This window comes from Prinia subflava, chromosome 12 (assembly GCF_021018805.1).
Source record: "Prinia subflava isolate CZ2003 ecotype Zambia chromosome 12, Cam_Psub_1.2, whole genome shotgun sequence".
Classification (NCBI taxonomy): domain Eukaryota; kingdom Metazoa; phylum Chordata; class Aves; order Passeriformes; family Cisticolidae; genus Prinia; species Prinia subflava.
Window position 1 is genome coordinate 19,479,422 of NC_086258.1, and position 22,472 is coordinate 19,501,893.

Here is a 22,472-nt window from a genome sequence, read left to right on the forward strand (position 1 = left end):
GCCCTTGTCCCTTCCAAGGTATCTGGGGGGATGGGGCTGCTCCGTGTCTCCTTTGTCCTCAGCTGGTCCCTGAGCAGCTGCTGCCCGGCTCTGGCGTCCGGGCTGGGCAATGGGAGGAACCTGCTGCCCTCCCTGCTGGCCCTGGAGCAGCTGGGGCCAGGGGAGGGGGTCAGGAACGCAGTGCCCAGAATAACTCAGCAGTCACCAAGGGCCCCAGAGGGATGGGAAGGTGGGTGTGGGGTCCTGGGGCGGGTTCCTGCTTCCAGGACAGGGTGATGCCTCTCTCCAGGACACGCTGTCACCGGCTGCTAAGTGATTGCTGCTTCCATGTGGGGACATGCAGGGTGGTGCAGGACATCCTGGTCATGTAGCTGTCGTGTTCCTCTCCTGTCTACTGCATATGGAACCCTATTGTAGACCAGGATCCCAGGCAAATCCTGCACTGCCACAGCTGCATGAAAATATCCCAATCCAGCCAAGGCAGTGGGCAAGATTTTGGCAATGGCTTCTCCCACTTTGGCATTGTCCAGCCAGAAACCCAGGCGGGCAGTCAGAGGGTCTGACCCATCTGGGAAAGAGCCCTCCCTCTGGGCATGGACAACACCTTTCCCCTTCTTGGGAGGGAAAGGAGAGAGTGGCAATGGGACCACCTCTCTCAGGCTGCTTGTCCCAGGCTGGAGAGAGCTTGGCCTGTGCCTGCTGGGGATGGACCCACCTCTCTCCCATTCCCACTTGCCAGCAGCATGGAGCAGCCAGTCAGTTCTCACGTGTTTTGGTAGGTGACCTTTGCACAGGGAATGGGAACAGCAAGGTCTCCTGTGTGCCCTCACCATCACTGGAGAAGGGATTTGGAGATGGATCCCTCCTGTCTGTCATGGCTCAGGAGCTGAGCAGCCACTGCTGGGTGAGATCCTGACATTCTTTCCCAATGCAGATTCCACAAATGGCTGCAGCACCACGGAATCTGCAGAAGCAGTCACCCATCCAGCATCTCTTGAGAGTGGCAGGAAGCAGAGGCCACCTTTGGCTCTGTCCTGGAGTGAAGGAGGTGTTTGGCTGAAGGTGCTGAAATCCAGGCTGCAGTTCAAAGGGAGCTGGACAGTGCAGGCATTGCTTGCTGCAAGGAAGCTTTAGGAAGCTGAGCCCCTTGTTTCAGTTTGGCAATAAAGAATATAGTCAGCAGCCCCCCAGGAGTGGAAATCCTTGGTTCTTAGGAAAACCCAGTCCCCAGGCAGCAGCTGCCATGTCCCTGCACAGCCCAGGCTGTGACTGTCCCAGGGGACCCCACAGGCACGTCCCGAGCGGGGCTGGCGGCAGCACCGGCTCGCGGGGTCAGAGTTGAGGAAAGGCATCCGCAAGGTATTTTTAACCGTGTGACTCCAAACTCTGGCCGCCAGCAGCCAGCTGAGGTTAGTCCCAGGCTGCCGACAGCTGATTGCCCACGGGCTGCTGGCAAGAGGGGGAGTTTTGAGTAAAATTCAGTTCCCAGCCGTGTGGCAGCCTCGGGAAGGAGTGGCGGCACTTGAACCATCGACCTTCTGGGTGACCTCCAGTGAACAGCTTCACCTCCCGCTGCCTCCCCTCCCATCCTGTGTGTGCCTTGCCCAGATTAGCGCAGCCAGGGTGGGGACAGCTGCTCCGTCCGCCCTGGCAGCGCCTGCTCCAGGTGCACGGCAGCTTCCCTGGGGCCAAAGGAGGAAAATGTCACAGGATTTCCAGCCTCCGCATCACTGTGTGCTTTGAGTACTGGCTCCACCGGCTGGAGCAGCTCCTGGGTGCCAAGCTGCCATGTGCAGGCACGGGGCTGGCACTGATGGCAACATGGTGCCATAGGGCTGAGGCAGCCCAGTCCTCCAGCCTCAGCCTTGCCCTGCTTCCCCTGGGAGCTGCATGTTGCTGCAGCCTCCAGGTTACAGTGCAAGGGCTGGATCCTTGTTTCGCTCCCTTGAGCCCACAGGGTTTTGCTGGCTACTGTTGGCTGCTCTAATTTTTATCTGGGGCTCATTGTTAGAACCATAAAATAAATAGGTACGTGCTGCTCTGGAGCGTCAAACCCCTCCAGGTGTAGGTGGGTTGCTGCGTCCCTGCCTGCCTCCCTAATTAACTGTTGCTCAGCTAATCCAGATTTACTGACCTGCCCTAATCTTCCCATGCAAGGCCAGCCCTTCACTGCTTGCTCCTGTCGCTCACCTCTTATGTCCCGTGAGCCTCTCTCGTGTTCACAGCCCTGGGTATGAGATGGACCATGGTACCCCAGGAAGCAGCAGAATACACGGTGGGAGATGGTACCCTGGGAAGCAGCACCCGCCCATGCAGGGCTGCCGAGGTTGCTTTCCTGACCAGCAGCTGCCTCTGTGCCCATGCTCACACTGCTCCTCTCACCGTCCCTCCACATCCTGCTTCCCCTCTTTCTTCCTCCCATTGACCTGCTGCCGGTTGGATTATTTCTCCCCAGATGCTGCAATCTGCATTTTTCCCAGGTTGAATCTGCCTGGGTTTGTTCTCCTAATCTCTCTTAAATCCTTTTTGTGTTATTTCTGCCCTGGTCGATCTGTAGCACATCCACCACGGATTATTTTAATGCTGGGTATGGCATTAATGACAACACTGAGAGTGTCTGTAGGTGCAGCCCCTTTGCCAGGATATCTGGGGTAGCCCTTCCTGGGCTTCCAGGGGACCAGCTGGACATGAGCTAAGGTGCATTCTTGATGCTGGAGCAGATGCTCTGCTGGTCCCTGTGTCCCACAGCCCAGGGGAGCCCTTGGCCCCATGGAGTGCTGGCTGCAGGTTCAGGCAGTGCTGGCACTTGGCCCTTGGCCCCCACTGCTATCAGCCCATCTCTTCCCGCTCAGGAGGCGTCCTGTCCTTTCGGAAGGATGGGGGAAATGGAAAAGGCTCCACCTCTTCCCTGGGCAAATACAGCTCCTCTGAGTTCATATCCTGGAGAGCGGAATAGCCAGGTCCCAGCAGGGACGGTGACTTCACCTCCCGGTAACGCGTTTCCCCGGCCAGCTGGGAAAGGAGCCCTTGTATCTCCGAAGGAGCTGCCTGGCTTCCCCCACCCGAAGCCTTTCCCAGCTGTTTCCATCCTGGATGGGGCTGGGGGATGCAATTTTGGCTCTGTGAGGAAGGGGTGTTACCACTTCTCCTGGCCAGGGGAGCTAGGCTGGGCTGTGTCTTTTTGGGGTAGGCAGCCACTACAAACCCAAAAATTACTGTGGAATAGGGGAGCAAGCACCTTTCACCTCATCACAGCTGAAATCCTTCAGGGGTCCTGAAACTCAGAGCAGGAGTATGTTTTTGGCTTTTGCAAGGGGTGAACACAGCCCCAGAGGATTCCTGTGATGCTCTTTTCCCTGCCTGGTGTTTGTCCCCTCTGTCCCCTGTGGCCATCAAACCTTGGGGTCGAGAGCTGAGAGCTGCACCTTCTTCCCAGCTGTGTGGATGGAGACGGGGTTTCCGATTCTGCTTTTCCTTCCATTGTTCTGGGAGCCTTCACTTTGAACAAACTGCCTGTTTTTTCCTGCTTCGTTTGTGAGGGGAAGCAGCAGGGGAGAATTGGGGGTTTGGATGGGGGTCCTGGAGTGGCTGGGCTGGGAGTGAGTGATCAATGTCTGTGCTGTGTGGGGATGCTGCCCAGTGTCTCACCTGCTGCCAGCCTCTTAAAAAAGCCTTAAAAGTTTGATTTCCCCTGGAAAAAATATTCCCAGCTTTTTCCAGAGACAGAAGAAGGCTCCCAGTTGACTCCATGGTCCTGTTGCCCTCTTTGCCTGTGGTGAGCCTCCAGCCCAGCCCAGAGTGGAAGGCAGATCCTTGGACCTCTCAAACTCTGCTGCCTTTGCCATCACCAGCCTTCACCATCATCCACGATCATATCTGAACATGCTGCAGGACAGTATTGCTTAAAGATGGAGATGAGGAAGGAGGCCAAGCTGCCAGAGGAGACTCAGACATGCCATCAGCAGAAACAAGTTGGTGACAGGAACAGCTTGGGCTCTGCGTGGCTGTAAGCCCTAAGTTTTGGGGCTCCAGCCAGGGTTAAATAGTGACTTATGTTGAGGGTAGAAATGAGCATCAGGTGCAGGGATACTCACAGTACAGAGGTGCTGTGTCCAGCCTCAGGATGCTGTGAGGAGCTGCCCAGGGCTCAGCTCTTGGAAGGTTATTGCACCTGCTGGGGTAATTCCAGGCTGGTGAAAGCCATCCCTTCAGCCTGTGTAGTGTTAGAGCAGGCAGGGCCCTGGTCTGGTCCAGGGTTTGGTAGGTTTCTCGAGGTATGAAAATGCCAATTACCCTTGAGGAGTTGCCAGATGTTGGTGTAGGGACAGTAAGGGCTCCCAGCTGCTCTCACGTCACTGCCATTTGCCCTCTGCTGATGGGAATCCACCTCCTTGATTGCAGCCTCCTCATCCATCCCTGCCAGTTAATGCAGTGGCTTTTCCCCAGTCACACCAACCCTACAGTGCCTGGCTTGGCGTGGGGCCTGTTTGTCAGCGTTGGTGGGGAGCCCACCCTTGGTGATGCCACAGAGCCTCAAACCCAGCACAGGCTCTTTGTGGGCAGGAAGGCACCCCTGGCATTTGGACAGCCATGGCATTTGGGCACAGGGATAGGTGCTCAGCCAGGTATTCCAGGCAGCAGCACCTTGGCAGCCAAATTTACTGACCATCACCACTGGGGAATTAGGGGAGCCCCTGTCTGGTACCCAGGCACAGCACTGGGCTCAGTGTTTGGGGTGCAGCTGGTGGCTGCAGTAGAGAGCTGGGGTCAGGAGCCCTTGGCTCTCACCCAGCCTCTGTTCTGAGCTGGCCGGGCAGCTTTGGTTGAGTTTCTTAACATCTCTGTGGCTGAACTCTTTCCCTATCGAGGTGGGTGAATCTTCTGAAGCTATTGGGAAACCTCTCCTGAAGCAGCCCATCTGCTGGGAGGCTGCGCCGGGAGGAGCCGGGTGTGGGTGGCCACGGCGGACATACCTGTGGGCAGAGAGGCGACAGGGAAGGGTGATTCCTGCGGAAGAGGGGTGGACATCACCTCTTTGGGTCTTGATTTTGGCCAAGACAGTGAGTCCGTCCTGAGCCCTGGCACGAACCCACCATATGCCAAGGCAGGGCCAGCCCAGGCCATCACAGGGCGGGTTGGGTGAAGCTGCCACCTCCGCCTCATGCTCCAGAGGCTGCCACCACCATCAGACATGGCTGGTGTTCTGCAGGATAGCAGCTGATTAGCTCCTCCAGCCGGTTTGTTGGCTTAGTGGTGACAGTCCCCAGGTGGATTCCAGTTTCCCAGAGGGTAGGTGCATGTATTTTGTGTGTTCAATGCCCTCTCCCACTGCCCAGGGAAGCAGGATGGTGTTCCTGCAGTGCCCTTGCAGGGCTTTCCTGCATGCAGGGTACTTGTAGCAGGCAGTGTTGGGGTGCTCAGGATTGCTGTTCAGGGATGCTCATGGTACAAGGACACTCAGGGTTGATGTTGTGGCTGGCAGCTCAGAGATGTTCGTGACACTGGGATGCTCACACCTGCAGCATGGGAGGCTCATGGCACAGGGTGCTTGCAGCCAGCAGTGTAGGGATGTGATTTCTCAGAATGAGGGGGATGAGAGTCTGTGACACAGGACCAGCAGAAAGAGGTGTTTTTCCAAGCATCTCTGGCAAGGAGGTGGATCTCCAGTTACAGATGTGTGTGTCGCCCTGCACAGCAACAAAGCTTTGCAAGTGGTGGAGCTCTGCCGTGGCTGCCCTGGGTGGACAAAACCGGTGTGGGGTCACAGCAAAACCCTGCCTTTGGAGCCTGGCTGCCGTGTGAGAGCCAGGGCAGGAGTCTCCAAAGGGCAGGAGTCTACCAAGGGCAGGAGTCTCCGAAGGGCAGGAGTCTCCGAAGGGCAGGACTCCACGGGATATTGGGGCATTTCCTTCCGCAGCCAGACCCGGGCGAGCACGTGTCAGTGCTTCCCTTCGGAGGGATTGTGTCGCCTCCAGGAGCCCGGGGTGAAGCTCGCAGGTGTCCCCGCAGGAGGGAGCTCTCGGTCGGAGGGCAGGGGGTGACTCAGGGTGCCCGGTGTGCTGGCACAGGGGTGCTGGGCACGCCTGGCTCCACGCAGCCGGCACAGGCGGCGCCAGGCGAGTGCCTCGGGGGGGTAAATACGGCTTCGTGCCGGGCCGGCTGCCAGCACGGCGGGCGAGGCGCTCGGCCCGGCCGGCCGCGCCCCGGTGCCCCCTGCACCCCACGAGGAGCCAGCCTGGCACCCCCGCCACGGGAGTGCAGCCCGCGGGGAAACTGAGGCACGGGCGAAGGGAATGCTTGGAGTGCGGGGCTGTGCCACAGCGGGGATCCAGAGGCCAAGCGCCGCAGCCGGGCCGTGCCAGGGCTGAGGGCCCCGGCCCCGGCTGGTGCGGGGCGGCCGCGCTGCCTTCGCCACGGCCGGCGGCCGGCCCGACATTTGTAAGCAATTTGCCGGAGCGTTCCGGAGGTGCTTCCCGCTGCCGCTTGGCAGCCAGACGCCGCACAGAAGCTCGCTGGCTCCCTCGAGGCCTCGCTCAGGCCCGGCCCTGTGCTGCGGAGCCTCGTCCTGCCCGGGCAGGCGCCGGGCAGGGCGGCGGGGCCGGGGCAGAGCGGGCCGAGAGCCCGGACCCTCACAGGGGAACCCACGGCTGGAGTTAACCCTTGGGGTGCACCGAGTTGGGTTCTCCCTGGAAATAAAGAACCCCTTCAGTGCCAGGTCGGTGTTCTTCTGGGTTCTCCCAGGACCTGATGGTGTTCTGGTGGGGAATGGGGGTTGTGGATCAGGCCCGGTGCAAACCCTGCGGGGGTGATGATGTGGCTGGGAAGGGTCTGGCACCGTCCCGGTGCTGTGGCTGGATTAACTCTGCAGCCCCCTGGCCAAAGCTGAACAGGCCAGGCTGGGAGGGCTGCGGGGTTGGGAACAGCTTGGCTCAGCCTGTGCTGAGCTCCAGAACATCTGTGTGGAAAAGGCTGGAAAGCCTGGGCACCAACGGGGAGAGAAGGGGCTGAAGAAATGTGGGGAAAACCTAAGGAATTGGTCCAAAGGAGCACGTGGATGGAATGAGGAAGGGATGCAAGGAAATGTCCCACCAGCTGCCTTCCTGTCACCAGGTCCCTGGAGTTTGAGGTGTGCAACAGGATGGCACTGGTGGAGGGGTCTCAGCTGCCTGGCTGAGCCTCTGCTTCGCTTCCATCCCTCCATTCCTCTCCTTTCTTGTGCATTTATGCTGAGGTACCCAGACACTTTCCCACCCACACTTCACCTTCCAGCCTTGCTGCAAACCCTCCAGGTCTCCAAGCAGTGATTTACCCAGCTGCATGCCAGGGATGAACTCTTTCCCTCCCTGCCCAAGGTGGATCCAAGCATTTAGGAAGACCCCCAAAGGGAATGTTGCTCCTGCCTCTGCTGTCTGTGACCTCCTGCTTTCTCAGCTACCCACACCCTGTCCATGTGGTCCTGCCCTGCGTCCTGGCCTGGCTGGGCTGCTGGAGCAGGGAACGAATTTGAGGAATGTTGCTCAGGGAGATGTGGAATCTGACAGCTGCCTGGAAGCGGGCAGGGACACCCACCGTGTCCTGGGACATCCCAGCCCTGCTTACTGGACCCCACTGGCCAGCTCAGTCCCCGAAGGTGGGGTTAGGGATGGGATTTTGGGGTGAACTCTCCTCCAAATAGTGAGTGTTGCTCAGCTCCAGGACCAGTCCCTAGGGGCTGTGGAATGGTTCTGCCTCTTTTGGAGGTGCAGGTGCTCATTGGGCATCTCCATCCAGCCCCTCTCTTTTCCCAGCATTGCACTCCCAGTGCTCATCATTGAGGGGCTGCCCCTCCTGCCCTAAGGACTCCTCTTTGTCCTCTTCTTCCTCCTCCCCTTCCCGACCCTTTTGCAGTGGCAGTTTTCAGCTGCAGGTGGTGGGAGCAATCCCAGTGGTTATGGTTCTCCAGGACTCGGTTCAGAAGTGGCCGATTTACAAGTGAAATGTTATTTTTTCCTGGCTGCTGAGGTCAAGGGAGGTGACTCATCCTTGATGAAGACCCTGGATCCTGGGCTCTTGTGGCTGGGAGGGGGAAATGGGAGCTCTGCTGAGTGATGGCTTTGGGAGCCAGTTCCTTTGGGAGGGCCTGTTGGATTGGTGGCTGAGGCTCAAAGGCAAACAGTCCCTGGAAGAGGTAATTAGGGTGATCCTGTCCTGATCCCCTCAGCTGTGGCGAGGAGTCACGAGTCCTTCACCAGCAGCCACTCCAAGCCTATTTTGTGTTAATTAGGCTGTTTACAAAACACTGTAAATTGCAGTAATGAACACCCCGGTACTTAGTTTCCTTTAATTATCCATTTGCATGATGAATGAGCCAGCCCCTCTTCAGCTCTTCTTTTCCAGCAGCGGGGTCACACAGCCCAGTATGGCTTTATATGGGATCTGCCATGCAAGGTGGGCAGAGACCTTGGGAGAGAGAGAGAAGAGAAGGGAATTGAGGAGGAGGAGAGGAAGGAAAAGGAGAGGGATGTTCAGCCCCGGAGATCTACCTGGCTGTGAGGAAGGGGGCTCCTTCCCCAAGACCCCAACACAGCAGAGTGGGGTTTGAGTAGCTGTTTCACCCCAGCCTCAGAGCCTGGCACTTGGACTTTGATTTTCCATAGGCAAAAGCACAGAAACCATTCAAAGCATTTAATCCTGCCTGGCTCAGCGATGGGGCTGCCTGGAAAGGCAGAGGAGGAGTGGTGGTATTTCTCGGCCCCCCACATACCTTCCCCTTTCTTTCCCTTTTGACTTGGCGGGTGAATTCCAGAGATGTTAATCCGCTCTCAGCCCCTCGGTGAAGAATAAAATGTCCTCTCTGTGTGGGAGGAAGGAATCCATTCGAATTAATTGTGGGAAGGAGCAGGGAGCTGGGGGTGCACTGGGGGTGCGTGTGAGGTTGTGCTGAGGGTGGGCTGAGCATCCTCTGCTGCCCAGTGGTCCCCAAAGGGGAGGTAGGGATGGGCAGGGGGATAGGGGTATCCGAGGTGGCACAATCCTTGGGTCCCTGAAGGAGAGGGAGGGCTGGGCAGGAAGATGGGGATATCCAAGGTAGCACAATCCTTGCATTCACAGCCGAAAGCTTCAGCCTCTGCCCGGGCCATAAAAATGCCAACCATGTGGTCTGTGGGCCAGGCCTCAGTGGCAGGCACGGGGAGCGAGTGGGGGGCAGAATGGCCCCACTCAGCAGTTTTGGGGTGTCAGTGCCTATAAAGGGGAGGGAAACGCTCGCTGCTCTGCCAAGGCAGGGTGGAGGGAACTGCGGGGTCCCACCCGTCCCGGGGGCACACATGGATGGGGCAGGAGAGATGGAGGGAGGAAAGTGCTAATCGTGAGCTGGGTCAGCCCACTGAGGGTGCGTGGAGGTGAAATTGGAGGCAGAGGAGAGTAGAGGAGAGACCCCCGGGATGGGCCAGGCGCTGTTCTGCGCGCTGGGAGGTGTGTGTGGCTGTGGGGTGGGGTTCACCTGGGGACCTGCAGGCTCTGCCTCCTGCCCTGACCTTCACCTCCTGTCTCTGCAGAGCTCCTGGGATCTGCCAAGCGCCTGAACGTGAACTACCAGGATGCCGACGGGTGAGTGCTGCCCTGGAGGGTGCTGGGTGCTGCTGCCAGCCTGGGTGGGCTCCTCTCGCCGGTATCCAGTCAGTCCTGTAGCTCAGGATGGCTTTCCAGGGGAGCTGGAGAGCGCATCAACATCCCAGAGCCAGGGCAAGCCCTGCACAGGCAGAGGCAATGCCTGCCTGGATCTAAGCTGAGGGCCATGCTCAATGCTTCCTGAAAATCCTTCATAAACGCCTTGTCTGTGCCCCTCTGTAGGGATGGGGTTGAACAGGGACAGCAGCGTGTCCAGCCAGTGCCCCGTGTCCCCTGGCTGAAGCCCAGGGGAGCACCCGGCCGGCCTCAGCCCCTGCACTTGCTCGTGCTTCTGGTTAATATCCCAAAAGCAAAATCCCATTGTTCTGGGGGGAGTTAGAGAAAGAAAGTATGAGGTTGCCAAGTGACCACAGCATATTTGTGAAGCTCATCACTTCCAAAATCCAAGTACTTATTAATAAGCTGTGTACTGAGAGTTAAAGAAACCACAAAGGCCCATAAAATAAATAAGCACATTGTTCTTATTGAATTAACTCTGACCTGTCAGTCATTAGCATTGTTTTTATGTGCTGTTGTTGTACCTAATTTCTACATGTTTTCTTTTGGAGGACTCTGTAGGAAGAGGTGTCCATGATGAGTGCTAGCAGGCCAGTGGGGGGTTGGGAACGTGCAGGGTGGCTCTGTCTTAAAATAATACTGTACAGATGGAGCTTAATAGAAAAAGAATTTAATAATAGAAGCAGTGATCTGATTCTGATAAGGTGCAGGGTTTGTGCTTGGGCAGCTCCAGGGGGGCTGATGGTGGGAACTGGGGTAAAGGGTCAGTTCCCTGCCCTAGGGACACAGGCAGGGTGTTGAGTTTTGCTGGGGCACAGGAAGGGATGATGGGGAGGTGAGACAGGAGCATGGAGATGGCAGTGTGTCCTGGGAGAGCCATGGTGCTGGTAGTGTCCTTGGCATCACCTTGCTCAGGGCTTGGAGAGGATGGGGTGGGTGTGTGTGGGTTTGTGCAGCCACCCCAGGGCAGAGTGGGACCCTGTAGGGTTGGCTGGGGGGGATGTTGTACCCCCCCACATTCAGACTTTGTGGCAGAGGTTTTGCTGTGGTTCAGGGACATGGTGAGTGTACTGGAGGAGGGAGCAGCCCTCTCTGCTGGGGTTAGTGTCCCTGCTGCAGTGTTGAGACTTGCACAGGGATGGGCATGCTCTGGTACTGCAGATGATGAGGAGAGCCATGTCAGGAGCCCCCATGTCACTTGGAGCAGCTCACGGGCTAATCCCCAGTGGCACAGGGACCCCTTGCTTGGCCTTGGCCCTTCACGTGACAGCTCAGGGGAGCGCCAGGCAGACAGGCCCCTTTCACAGCCCCAAGACACTGGGCTCTTTCATTACTGGCAGCCTCCCACGCTCTGCCATGGGCTCCTGGCAGCCCTGCTGGCATGGGGAGGGGGCAGGAGCGGCCACAGGGCTGATGTGTTTGCCAGATGCTGTGAGCAGCGTTGGGGCTGCCTGGCTGCACCGTGGAGAGGGGAGATGCATCTCACTCCATCCTGCCTGTTTGCCCCAACAGAGGGCATGGAGTGAGGGACTCCTCTGCCTGGGTTTCCAAAGGTACAGTGTGCCTGAATCTCTCACTGAGCCCTGGAGCACAGGCAGCTTGGAGGGATTTATCAGTGTCTTGCTGTGGGGAATCTGAGGCACTGGGAGCGGGGAATCGGGGAGGACATAGCCATGAACAGCCAGTGACAATCCCAGCCCTCAGCCCACGTCCCCGTGCGACGTGGGGGGCTGTGAGGGCAGTACAGCAGGGCTGGGCTGAGCCCCACCTTGTGCCACAGGTTCTCAGCGCTGCACCACGCCGCCCTGGGCGGCAGCCTGGACCTCATCTCGCTGCTGCTGGAGGCACAGGCCACCGTGGACATCAAAGACAGCAACGGTAAGGGGTGACCCCAGGCACAGCCCCCGTGCCGGCGGGGCCGTGCCCGGCCCTGCTGACCGCGCTGCCCACAGGGATGCGGCCGCTGCACTACGCAGCGTGGCAGGGCCGCGTGGAGCCCGTGCGGGCGCTGCTCCGCGCCGCCGCCTCCGTCAACATGGCCTCGCTGGACGGGCAGATCCCGCTGCACCTCTCGGCGCAGTACGGCCACTACGAGGTGGTGAGTGAGAGCCCGGAGGCACCCGGGTACCCTCCCCGGGGTTCGCTGGGTGCTGGGTGGGGGCAGGCCCCGCCGTGGAGGGTGGGAGGGAGGCTGCGGAGGGATGCTGAGCCTGTGTTGCTCCCCTGCAGTCGGAGATGCTGCTCCAGCACCAGTCCAACCCGTGCCTCATCAACAAGGCGAAGAAAACCCCGCTGGACTTGGCCTGCGAGTTCGGGCGGCTGAAGGTGGGTGCCGTGGGCTCTGCCCTGCACCAAGAGCTTCTCCTGGGGCAGCTCTGGAGCCCACTGGCTCCTGCAGGAGCAAAGCGTGGGGTCTGTCCACAACTGCTCTCCTTCCACCCGAGACTCAGAGCCTGGCAAGCAGCACCTGCCTCCTTCCACAGCCAGACACAGCTAGATCCTGAACCTGGGAGCTGTGGGGTTTGCCCCTGACCTCACAGCAGGGCAGTGTCACACTGGTAGTGAAGCCAGGAGTTGCTGCTCTCGGTTCTCCACAGCCTTCCCCCACCCACCCCAGCTTTGCTCACAGTTATGCATGGATAGGCTGAGCTGGCTGACCCCAGCAAACTCTGAGCATCTAGCCCTGCTCCAGGTCCCCAGTACAGTTCTTGGGGACAGGGCCACACCGTGCTCTGGGAGACCCTTGCCCAGCCAGCACCACTGGGTTGGGCTGGAGCACAGCCAGCCAGACTTCTGTGGCCCACTGGGAGGTGACCAGGGGGATATTTCCATTTTTGGAGTATCTTTAATGTCTGCAGCTATAAACAGGGCAGTAAAAATAACTCCTCTGTGCCTCTGGGTTGCCCTGAAATGCTGAGAGTCACTTTGGACTGGACAGACTGAAGGTTTTTAGGGCTTGGTCTGAAAAGCCCGATTCTGGGAAGACTATTTCTGTCTGTTGTGACCTTTTACAGCCCCTCACGACAGTATGGCCTTGCCAAGCACTGTCCAGCTCCAGCCAAGCCTGTGGCTGTGGATGGAAGGGAGTGGCAGGGTGGGGAGTGGTGGGCTGCCCCCGAGGATGAGACCCTCACTGGGAGGGTGCAGGGGGGGGTACCTGCACCCCATGGCTTAGCACTGCCTCATGCAGGTGGCCCAGCTGCTGCTCAACAGCCATCTGTGTGTCGCCCTGCTGGAGGGACAGTCCAAGGATGCCACTGACCCCAACTACACCACTCCGCTGCACCTGGCAGCCAAGAACGGGCACAAGGAGATCATCAGGTAACTGGAAAAATCAATTGTCTTGGGTTATCCAAACCAAAACACCAACCCATCCTGGCTTCAGTCCCGCTTCCTCCCAAGCACACCTTCCTCCTCTAGCCCCTCATTCCCAAAGCAAGTGCAAGGTGTTGTCCCCTTCCCATTGTAAAGCAGCCAAGTGCCTGGCTCTGATGTCCATGTCCTGCTGTTCATCCTCTCCCTCCTTCCCACCAGGCAGCTGCTGAAGGCCGGGATCGAGATCAACAAGCAGACAAAGACAGGCACGGCCCTGCACGAGGCCGCGCTCTACGGCAAGACAGAGGTGGTGCGGCTGCTGCTGGAGGTGAGCGCAGCAGGGATGGGGCTGTGTGGGGACACAGCCCCAGCAGTCACCCAGCAGCCCTGCCCCTGGGAGCCTTGCCTCCCGTGGGTCTGGTGGCAGTGAAGGATCTGGCCTTGACCGTGTCTCGTCCTGGGCAGGGCGGCGTCGACGTGAACATCAGGAACACCTACAACCAGACAGCGCTGGACATCGTCAACCAGTTCACCACCTCACACGCCAGCAAGGACATCAAGCAGCTGTTGAGAGGTGGGGATGGCACTGAGAGGGGCTTCTTCCCCCCGGGACCTGCCTGGGCTTCCAGTGCTTCTCTTGAACAGCCTAATGTGCCCCCATCCTACATGTGGGGCAGTGTCTGGGGATTGAGTCCTTTCTGCAGTATAAATATTTTCTTCTCTCCTCTCCTTGCTCTTGCTTTCTCCTTCTGCCCTCCCTGGACTCCTCTCTTTCCTCCCTGCGCTCTGGCACCTTCTTTCTTCCCCTGTCCCTTGCCTTCAGAGGCATCAGGAATCCTGAAGGTCCGAGCTTTGAAGGATTTTTGGAACCTGCATGACCCAACTGCTCTCAACGTCCGAGCAGGAGACGTCATCACGGTGAGGCTGCTGTCTGCTCCCCACGCCCCTGCCCTGTCATGGCCCTGGGTTCCAGCCCCATCCCTCCTGTCCCGTGGCAGGTCCTGGAGCAGCATCCAGACGGCCGATGGAAGGGGCACATCCACGATGCTCAGAAGGGCACTGACCGCGTCGGGTACTTCCCCCCCTCCATTGCTGAAGTCATCAGCAAGCGGACAGGTCAGTGGCCATCCTGGCATGCTGGGGACAGTCCCCTGTGAGAAACCTCCCCAGCCTTCCCAGCACCTCCTGTTGGACAGGCCCTGCAGCCCTGGCTAGCTGCGGGGAAGAGAAGGACCAAGGGAGTGTCCCCGTGTTTGGGATGCTGCTTTGGGGGTTGTGGCTCAGCTCTCCCCCCCGTACCCGCCTCCTGCATGAGCTCTGACCACGCGTGTTTTGTCTTTGAATGCAGGCATGGTTGTCCCCCGTGTGGCACCCGCGCAGCAGCGCCAGGGTCCCCCCGGGGCCCTCCCGGCCCCCCCTGGGGGGCAGCAGCACCTCCCTGATGAGTGTCCACACCCGGCAGCCCCGAGCGGCCTGGCGGCCTTTGGTCACCTCACCCTAACCCGGACGGCCCCAGGCCCTGACAGCTCAGGTCAGGGGAGCACCTGGGGAGGGAGAGGGGCTGGGGACCTTCCCCTGTTCCCAGCCCTGCCTGGGCAGGAGCACAGGGGGAGACTGTCCTTCCACCTCTCCATGGGGAAGTAGCCAGATGAGATGGAGCAGATTCAGGAAAAGGAAGTTTTGGGAAGCCCTTAGAGCAGCCCCTTCTGTCCCTGTGTCTCAGCCCTCTGTGTGTCCCTTGCCAGCCCAGGTCACCCTGTCTGTGTTGTGCACGCTGGGAGGCGGGAGGGAACTGATGCATTGTCTGTCACTAGAGGGGTCTTGTGGGAGATCAGTGGCATCAGTGTGTTGGCACATGGGTCCTTGCTGGGGCCTCTGTGCCTGTGTCAGCCTGGGGAGCTGCTGACGGGCTCCCTGCTTGCCCCAGCAGCAGGAGACAGGAACAGTGTGGGCAGTGAGGGCAGCATCGGCAGCATCCGCAGCGCCGGCAGCGGGCAGAGCACCGAGGGCACCAACGGGCAGAGCACCAGCATCCTCATTGAGAATGCCAGGGTAGGCACCAGCCCCTGCTCCCCTGTGCTGCTTCCCTGTGCTGGCTCAGGCTGGAGATGGAACCCCATCCCCTTCCATTCCCCCTCCTGGCAAAGGAGGGGCTGCTGGAGTCGAGTATCCTACACTAACCACCTACTTGCTGCCAGGACTCAGCAGGGAGATGCTCCTGGGGGGCCCCAGTTGTTCCTCAAAGCACAGCTGGCCTTTTTGAGTGGAGCTGGAGGCTGTGGTTGGCATCACACAGCATCTCCATCATGTGCTGTGTCACCTGAGAGGATTAAAAATGGCCCTGAGCCAAATCCTGCCCAGATACCTTGCTGGGGGCCAGCCTGTCGCTGGGTGAAGCTGTGTTCAGCAGCCCAGCATGGGGACCCCCACTCTGTTCCTGGGGGTGTGACAAAGCTGATCTCCAGAGTTGGGTCCTTACTCCACTCACTCCTCCTCTCCCTCAGCCTCTGCCCTCCACCGGTGACAACCTCCAGCAACACCTTTTGGGATCAGAGCCACACAACGGGACCTCCCCAGCAGGTGAGGGATGTCCCAACTCCATGGGGCCTTGGGGACAGCAGCCCCACAGCCCAAGGGGCTGTTTGCTGTTGAAGTGCCCCTGTGACAGTTCTCTCTACTTTCTGCCAGGGCCACAAGGCCTCCAGACCCCAGGCAGCTGCCCCCCTGGAGACAGGGTCTTCTCCCACCAGTTCTTGCGTCCTGAGCAGCTCCTCGAGGGGAAGGTAACTGGAACAACTGGGGAATGGTGTGCTGGGTGAGAGGGCCATGTTTGGGGCACTCAGCCCACCTCTCACTGCACCAGGGACACAGGGAACTGGGTCTTCAGTTCCTGTCATCTTGCCTGGAGCAGTCAGGCAAGTTCTTCCAGCCCCTGCAGCCCCCATCATGGGCTGTTCTGTGTCCTGTCCTCTCCCCAGGATGCAGAAGCCATTTACAACTGGCTGCGTGAGTTCCAGCTGGAGTCCTACACTGTCAACTTCCTCAACGCCGGCTACGACGTCCCCACCATCAGCCGCATGACCCCGGAGGTGAGGCGGGTCCTTCCCCAGCCACAGCTGCCAGCAGTGGGTACACACTGCCCCAAGCTCCCCGAGCCTCTGCTGACCACGGCCCCACTCTGCTCCCCTTAGGATCTGACAGCCATTGGTGTGACCAAACCAGGCCACAGGAAGAAGATCTCCACAGAAATTGGGCAGCTCAGCATTGCTGAGTGGCTGCCCAACTACATCCCGGTGAGTCCCTGGCACTGAGGCTTTGGTCACCCCCTTTCTTTAGGGGTGAAGTCTCAGAGCTCTCTGACCCCAGGGTAGGACAGGATGGGGTCTCTAAGTGAATAGCTTTGACTGGATTTTAGCAGTCAAGAGACACCCTAAAAACAGTCTCCTGGGCAGGGAGGGGATGCTGAGGGTGCTGCCCATTCCTCAATGCTCATGGCAGTGGCTCCCTGCTCTTTCCAGGCTGACCTGATGGACTGGCTCAGTGCCATTGGGCTGCCCCAGTACCACAAAAAGCTGGTGAACAACGGCTACGATTCCATCACCATCGTGACGGACCTGACGTGGGAGGATCTGCAAGAGATTGGCATCAACAAGCTGGGTGAGTCTCCTGCCATGCTGTGGTGGCCCAGGGCAGCCAAGTTTCCCACCCAGGTCCCCACACCCCGTTCTCCCTCAGGCTGGGAGGTGCAGGCATGTCCTGAGCACCCGGAAAGGGCAGTTCCTGGCAGTCCCTAAGAACTCTCCTTGGCCAGCTGGAGCTGGGCCCACTAGGTAGATGCCAGCAGTAGTTTATCTCCTCCCATAAGGCAGGGTTTAGTTAACCCCGAGGCCTTTGCCCCAGTGTGTGACATAACTGCTACTCTTCTTGGCCTAGAAACAGGCCTTGGGGGCTGCAGCTGACCCAGTGTCCCTTTCCTTCCTGCAGGCCACCAGAAGAAGATCATGTTGGCTGTCAAGAAGCTCAGAGACCTTCGCAAAAACCTCAACCAAGCGGAAGCAACTCTGGCAAGACGCAAAGTCCCCGGTTCCCTGGACATTGTCACCATTGAGTCGCTGGAGAACGGGGAATGCCAGTCCCCACACACGCCCAAAATGACAACCTTCCAAGACAGTGAGCTCAGCTACGAGCTGCAGACGGCCATGTCCAACAGCTGCCACGACACACTCGGCATCAAGAGCAGCCAGGGAATGTCACGGAGCCAGGAGAGCATCGGGGTACGCTCGCGGGGCTCGGGGCACTCGCAGGACAACGTGCTGTCCCGGCGCCTCTCCAGCCCCTCTCAGGAGAGCCTGGGCAGCGGCGAGAGCAGCAGCAGCAGTGGGCAGTCCTGTGCACCCCCCCGCAGCAAGGAGAGCCCAGCCAGCCTGCCAGGCCGGCCAAGCCCCGAGCCCAACGGGAAGCTCGTGTCCCCCGAGGGGCTGAACGGCTTTGCCAACGGCGGCGGGGGCAGCCCCCTCAAGGAGAGGAACCTGCCCGAAGGCACCGACCAGTACGCCCGGCCCGTGGCTCAGAAAGGAGCCGGGACTCCAGCGGTCACTCCCTGTACTCCTCCCCAGACTCCCAGCAAGGGAACAGCCCCCTACGTCTTCATGTACCCACACGTCTCCCTGAAATCCCCAACGGCCCAGTCCGTCCTGGGAGCAGAGCAGCCCAAGGCCCTGGCACACCCATACCCCTCCCTCTCCCCTGGACAGAAGAGCAGCCTGCAGACCACAGCCCAAAAGGGCTTCTCCTACCTGCACAGCCAGTGCGGCCCCACGGAGCCACCCACCGCAGCCCCCCCGGCCGGGGAGCAGCACAGCGGGGCCGAAGGCCTGAAGCACAAGAAGCGCTCGCACAGCCTGAACCGCTACGCGCTGTCGGACGGGGAGCACGAGGAGGAGGAGGAGGGGGCCCCCAGCAGCACCCTGGGTTCCTACGCCACGCTGACGCGGCGGCCGGGCCGCAGCCAGATGCCGCGGGCCTGCCTGCAGGCAGAGGCCAAGGTGACCCGCAGCCAGTCCTTCGCCATCCGCGCCAAGCGCAAGGGCCCTCCGCCGCCGCCGCCCAAGCGCCTCAGCTCCGTGTCCAGCGCCCTCGCCGCCGAGGCAGACGGCGAGCAGGGCCCCGGGCCGCAGCCCGCAGCCCCTCAGGACGCGGTTGATGCAGGGGCCGCCCCCAGCGATGCCGGCCGTGGCAGGACAGTGAAGAGCCTGGCGGCCGCGCTGGAGGGAGCTCCGGGTGTGAGTCCGTCCAAGCCCCTCCTGGCCCCCAAACCGCTGCACCTGACTCAGGACTGTGTCCCCCGGGCAGATGTGGGTGAGGGGTCCCGCGATGGCGGTGACGCCAGCAGTGCCACGCTTTCCAATGGCAGCAGGGACCCCTTTGAGAGCAGCAAGCCACGGAGACGGACAGTGAGTGAGCCCAGCGCTCCCATGACAGAGGTGGCTGCACAGGGGGAGCAGGAGGACGCCTGCTCAGACACAGAAGAGGAGGCCAAGCCGGGGGTCTCCTCTTCATCGTCCCAGAACAGCTCCAGCGAGTGCATCCCCTTTGCAGAGGAAGGCAATTTAACCATCAAACAGCGGCCAAAGCCCAGCGGGCATTCCAAGGCTGACGCAGCCGTGCCGGACACGGAGCCTGGTTCGCAGCCGGCAGAGCCCCAGGGCTCCGCTGGGAAGGAGCCGGCAGCCCCCACTGCGACCAAGGAGCCGCCCGTGCTGGAGTTCAACCTCACCGAGTCGGACACTGTGAAGCGCCGCCCACGCTTCAGGGAGCGGGAGCCGCTGCAGGCGGTGCTGAAGGCGTTCAGCGTGGCGGGGCAGGCGGAGGCGGGCGGCTCCCCCACAGCCCAGTACGCCCAGGCACAGGCCGTGAGCATCGCGGGCTCTCCCTGCCCCGCACCGGCGCCACGGCCCGCGCTGGCCGGGGACGCCTTTGATGACGACAGCGTGGAGTTCAGGATTGCCGAGATAGAGAAAAGCATCTTGTCGCTGGAAAAAGGGATGAAGAAGGCCCCAAGCCCCACCAAAGCTCCCAGCCCCACAGAGCTGGTGGGCACGGCTGTGGTGAGGACACCTACTCCAGGTATGGGGGCTTGTGGAGTTGTCTCCAAGGCGGTGGTGGGGCTCCCTCCCGTGTTGGGGTGGGAGGTGAGGAGGACCTGTGCCACCACCTACCACGAGGCCCTTTCCTTTTTAGATGTCCCTGCTAAGCACACCTCTGTGGCATCCACCAAGCTCGTCTTCTCTGGACCCAAGACCATCTACCAGCAGGTCCTGCAGCCCTCCCGCCACACTGTTGCTCCCTGGGCAGCCACGGAGGCAGTGCCCGACGTGATCGGGGCCCTGCCCGGTCCCGGCTCGCTGGCACTGGAAACGGGCAGCAAGGTATCAGCAAAGCCTTTGGCACCTGCCCCGGGGGCCACCCTGGCCCAGCAGCGGCTGGAGCAGACCAATTCCAGCCTGGCTGCCACGCTGCAAGCAGCCGAGAAGAAGATCACAGTGGAGGAGGCAGAGAGGTGAGGGAAATGCTGAGGCTGGGCCCCTCGAGATGGGGTTGGGAGGGTCCCAGGGAGGGCAGGAGAAGGGCTGTGCATGGGCATGTCATGCCTGCACCACACAGGTCACGCATGCTCAAACCCAGCTCTGTGCTGAGCTCCTGCTGCTGCGTCGGATACAGCCTGGCCAAACCTTCCCCATCAGTAGCTGCAGCCTTTGAGCAGTGCTTTGACTCTCTCCCTTTTCTCCCCAGCCACCCTGGGACCGTGCACTCGGCCAAGAACATCTTGGAGGACATCAGCAACATGTTCGACGACCTGGCCGACCAGCTGGATGCGATGCTGGACTGAGGCTCGCTCCCTCCTTCCCCTCCCCGCTCCGGCCGCTCCACCAGTGCCCCTCATGATGGGGAAGAGCGGATCCGGAACCGAGCAGTGCCTGCAGCTCTCTCCAGCCGCCTCCCTCCCCACACTTTGCACTGTGGCTGGGAACAAAGCTGCCCTCCTTGCCACCCCTGGCTCTGTGTCACGCGTGCCAGCGTGGCCTTGGGCCAGTTTCCGAGGGGGTCAGGCATTTCCCACCAGACTGGCTGCAGGAGGAGAGCCCAGAGGGGCTGCACATGCAGTCCTGCAGGCCACGGAGAAGCCCTTGCTCCCTTGCACAGAGCTGAGGAGCCTCCACAAGGGACCTTTCTCTTTCCCCACTGCATTGTCGAGTCCTGCCTCTTACTATTTATCCCCTGCCAACAAAGTGTCACAGGAGAGACCTCCCCGGGCAGCCGCCACCGCGCTGGCGATTCACTGTGCAGCCGCGGCCCCGGCCAGGCCTGACAGCACTGAAAGAAGACAGGGCTTGTCGCGATTTGGCAGCTTGCAGAGCGAGAAGGAACCTTTCTGCTTTATTTGCTGCTTTTCCAAACGTGTCAGCGTCAGGCAGCGTGAAATCCAAGTGGATCGAAATCCCTCCCGTGGGACCCACAGACCCCTCAGGAGGGGCTGGCACAGCCTGCAGAACAGCGGAGGCTCCGCCACGGCCCTGCCGGACATGGGAACCTTCCTGCCCCTTCCCAGAGTGACGAGGATGGTGATGGCAGTGCCAAAAACCTGGGAATTTGGGCCAGTCCGTCTGGATCACTGCTCAATGGAGTTTGCCCTCTGCCAACACTGTGCCTACGCAAACCCCTACCCTGCTCCTTCCAGAGCGCAGCAGCAGCACGATTAGTGCTTTTTAAATTTTTTTCTCCCCTCCCTTATCCTTTATTTGGGAGAAAACAGCCCCTTTTCCCAGTGCCCCTCCCTGCGGGGAGCTCTGGCACACTCCCCGCCGTGAGCATTGTTCGACAGTAGCAGCGCTTGGGACGTGATGCGGCCCCGCGGCCGGCGGGGGAGCTGACCCCGCATGCACCGGGAGCTCTGCTCGGGAGCTGCTCCCGTGGCTGCTCCCTGCATCCGGGCGGGAGGAGCGGCTGCATCGCTCCCAGACAGATTTCTCTCGCAGGATCTGCTCAGTAGTGCATGGCTAAATATGTCCAAGAGCCCCAAACTTGGCTGGCGCTCGGCATGCCAAGCAAATGAAAGCATCGGAGCACCAGAAGGGAACCGAAGATTGTGCTGAAGTGCCATTTGCTACAAAAATTCCAAACTAAGGGAAAGAAAATCCCACGTATTTCCTTTTTGGAAAAAAAAATCACCAATGCAACACCAAATTGGAGAGGGAGAAGGTGTTTGAGAAGGCAGCTGTGTCCCAGTCCTGGTGGCTGTTTGCAGCCCCTTGTGCTGTGCATGGGAAGGGGAGCAAAGCCCACCTGAACACTGCTGAGGGTCTCTGCTCCTGAGGGCAGCTATGCCGTGGGCTGGCCAGGCAAGAGGTGCCAGCCTGGCTAAAAAGCAAAGAAAAAGAGCCCGGAAAAACCCTAAAATCCCATCGTTGTCCCGGACTTGAGGTCAGTGTGAGGCGAGTAAGACACTTCTTCCTTGGCTGATTTCTGTCCCACACTGAGTGTATCCACTGCCTGTGTCTGAGTGCCACGTCATGGACATGATGTTTTCAAACCAGTGGCACTTTCTAAAGAGGTTCACAGAAACCTTTTAAAACTGATTTTTACTCTCACAAGTCAACCTGGGACAAGCCCAGTAAGTTGTTTTTTTCCAATGTTGATAAACTGTAAATGTGTTTTTTTTTAAGGCCAATGTATATATTTTAAATGTGATTTATTCTATATATTTACTAACCAGAACCGCAAGTCTTGGGTCAGGGATAAGAGGACACTGTGGTGGAGCTGCCGCTGTCTGAGCCACCTGAGGGCAGCACAACGCTGCTCTCGTTGTCAATAAGGGAACTAAACACTTGATTTTGCAGAAGAATGCCTATTTTTTGAGCTTTAGATCTCTATTTTGAAGCTACTGTACGGTGTGTAAGTTATGTACACTGCAATGGGACTGACCCCAGCTGCACCTGCTCCGTGCAGCGAGACAGTGAGGGGAAAAAATAGCCCGTGTAATCACCAGACTGACAACAGATTTTAAACCATCTGCTCTGTTTGTGTTAATCATGTGTTCTGTTTTCCACTAACATCCATTAAGACTAAATTCTATTAAATAGTGGGGCATATTTTACCCTTTTGATAGCTTTCCCTAGTTGTGTCGTTTGTGTCAAATGGCACAAGTTTGTCTCCTACTGCTCGAAGTGCACTGAGGATTAGCTTTATCCTGTCCCTTGAGTGCTCCAGGGTTCCTCAGATGATCTCTGGTGAGTCCCAGTCACCTCCTGTGAGGTTAATGTCCACTGTGAGTCTCTCCACCAGGACAGTACTGTGGTGACAGCGCTGGTGTCCCAGTGCCCAGCTCTGCCCGTGTGACACCTCCGCCATCCTCCTGTGCCAGGCAGAGCAGGAATCCCCATCCCTCCTTCCTTCTGCCTGCTCAGAGTGGCCACTGCCACCCCAGTGCCTGC

The 22,472-nt window shown here is 59.4% G+C and overlaps 1 protein-coding gene across 5 annotated transcripts in view; it reads left to right on the forward strand.

Annotated features, from left to right (window-relative positions):
• The window catches only part of CASKIN2 (CASK interacting protein 2), a 33,936-nt gene extending 11,790 nt beyond the window's left edge, over window positions 1-22,146 (forward strand). The window contains exons 3-21 of one of the 5 annotated variants that reach the window (XM_063409698.1): window positions 9,537-9,588; window positions 11,447-11,544; window positions 11,619-11,764; window positions 11,896-11,991; window positions 12,857-12,987; window positions 13,201-13,309; window positions 13,447-13,555; window positions 13,805-13,899; window positions 13,980-14,097; window positions 14,330-14,512; window positions 14,909-15,033; window positions 15,486-15,561; window positions 15,670-15,764; window positions 15,960-16,070; window positions 16,173-16,274; window positions 16,500-16,638; window positions 16,966-19,107; window positions 19,222-19,540; window positions 19,774-22,146. In XM_063409698.1, coding sequence (XP_063265768.1) covers window positions 9,537-9,588; window positions 11,447-11,544; window positions 11,619-11,764; window positions 11,896-11,991; window positions 12,857-12,987; window positions 13,201-13,309; window positions 13,447-13,555; window positions 13,805-13,899; window positions 13,980-14,097; window positions 14,330-14,512; window positions 14,909-15,033; window positions 15,486-15,561; window positions 15,670-15,764; window positions 15,960-16,070; window positions 16,173-16,274; window positions 16,500-16,638; window positions 16,966-19,107; window positions 19,222-19,540; window positions 19,774-19,870 — 4,343 coding nt within the window. In that variant the 3' untranslated portion in view covers window positions 19,871-22,146. Of the gene's footprint in view, window positions 1-9,536; window positions 9,589-11,446; window positions 11,545-11,618; window positions 11,765-11,895; window positions 11,992-12,856; window positions 12,988-13,200; window positions 13,310-13,446; window positions 13,556-13,804; window positions 13,900-13,979; window positions 14,098-14,329; window positions 14,513-14,908; window positions 15,034-15,485; window positions 15,562-15,669; window positions 15,765-15,959; window positions 16,071-16,172; window positions 16,275-16,499; window positions 16,639-16,965; window positions 19,541-19,773 lie in introns of all 5 variants that reach the window. The other 4 variants (XM_063409700.1, XM_063409699.1, XM_063409697.1 and 1 more) reach the window with 4 other exon arrangements.
• The last annotated feature ends 326 nt before the right edge of the window (window positions 22,147-22,472 follow it).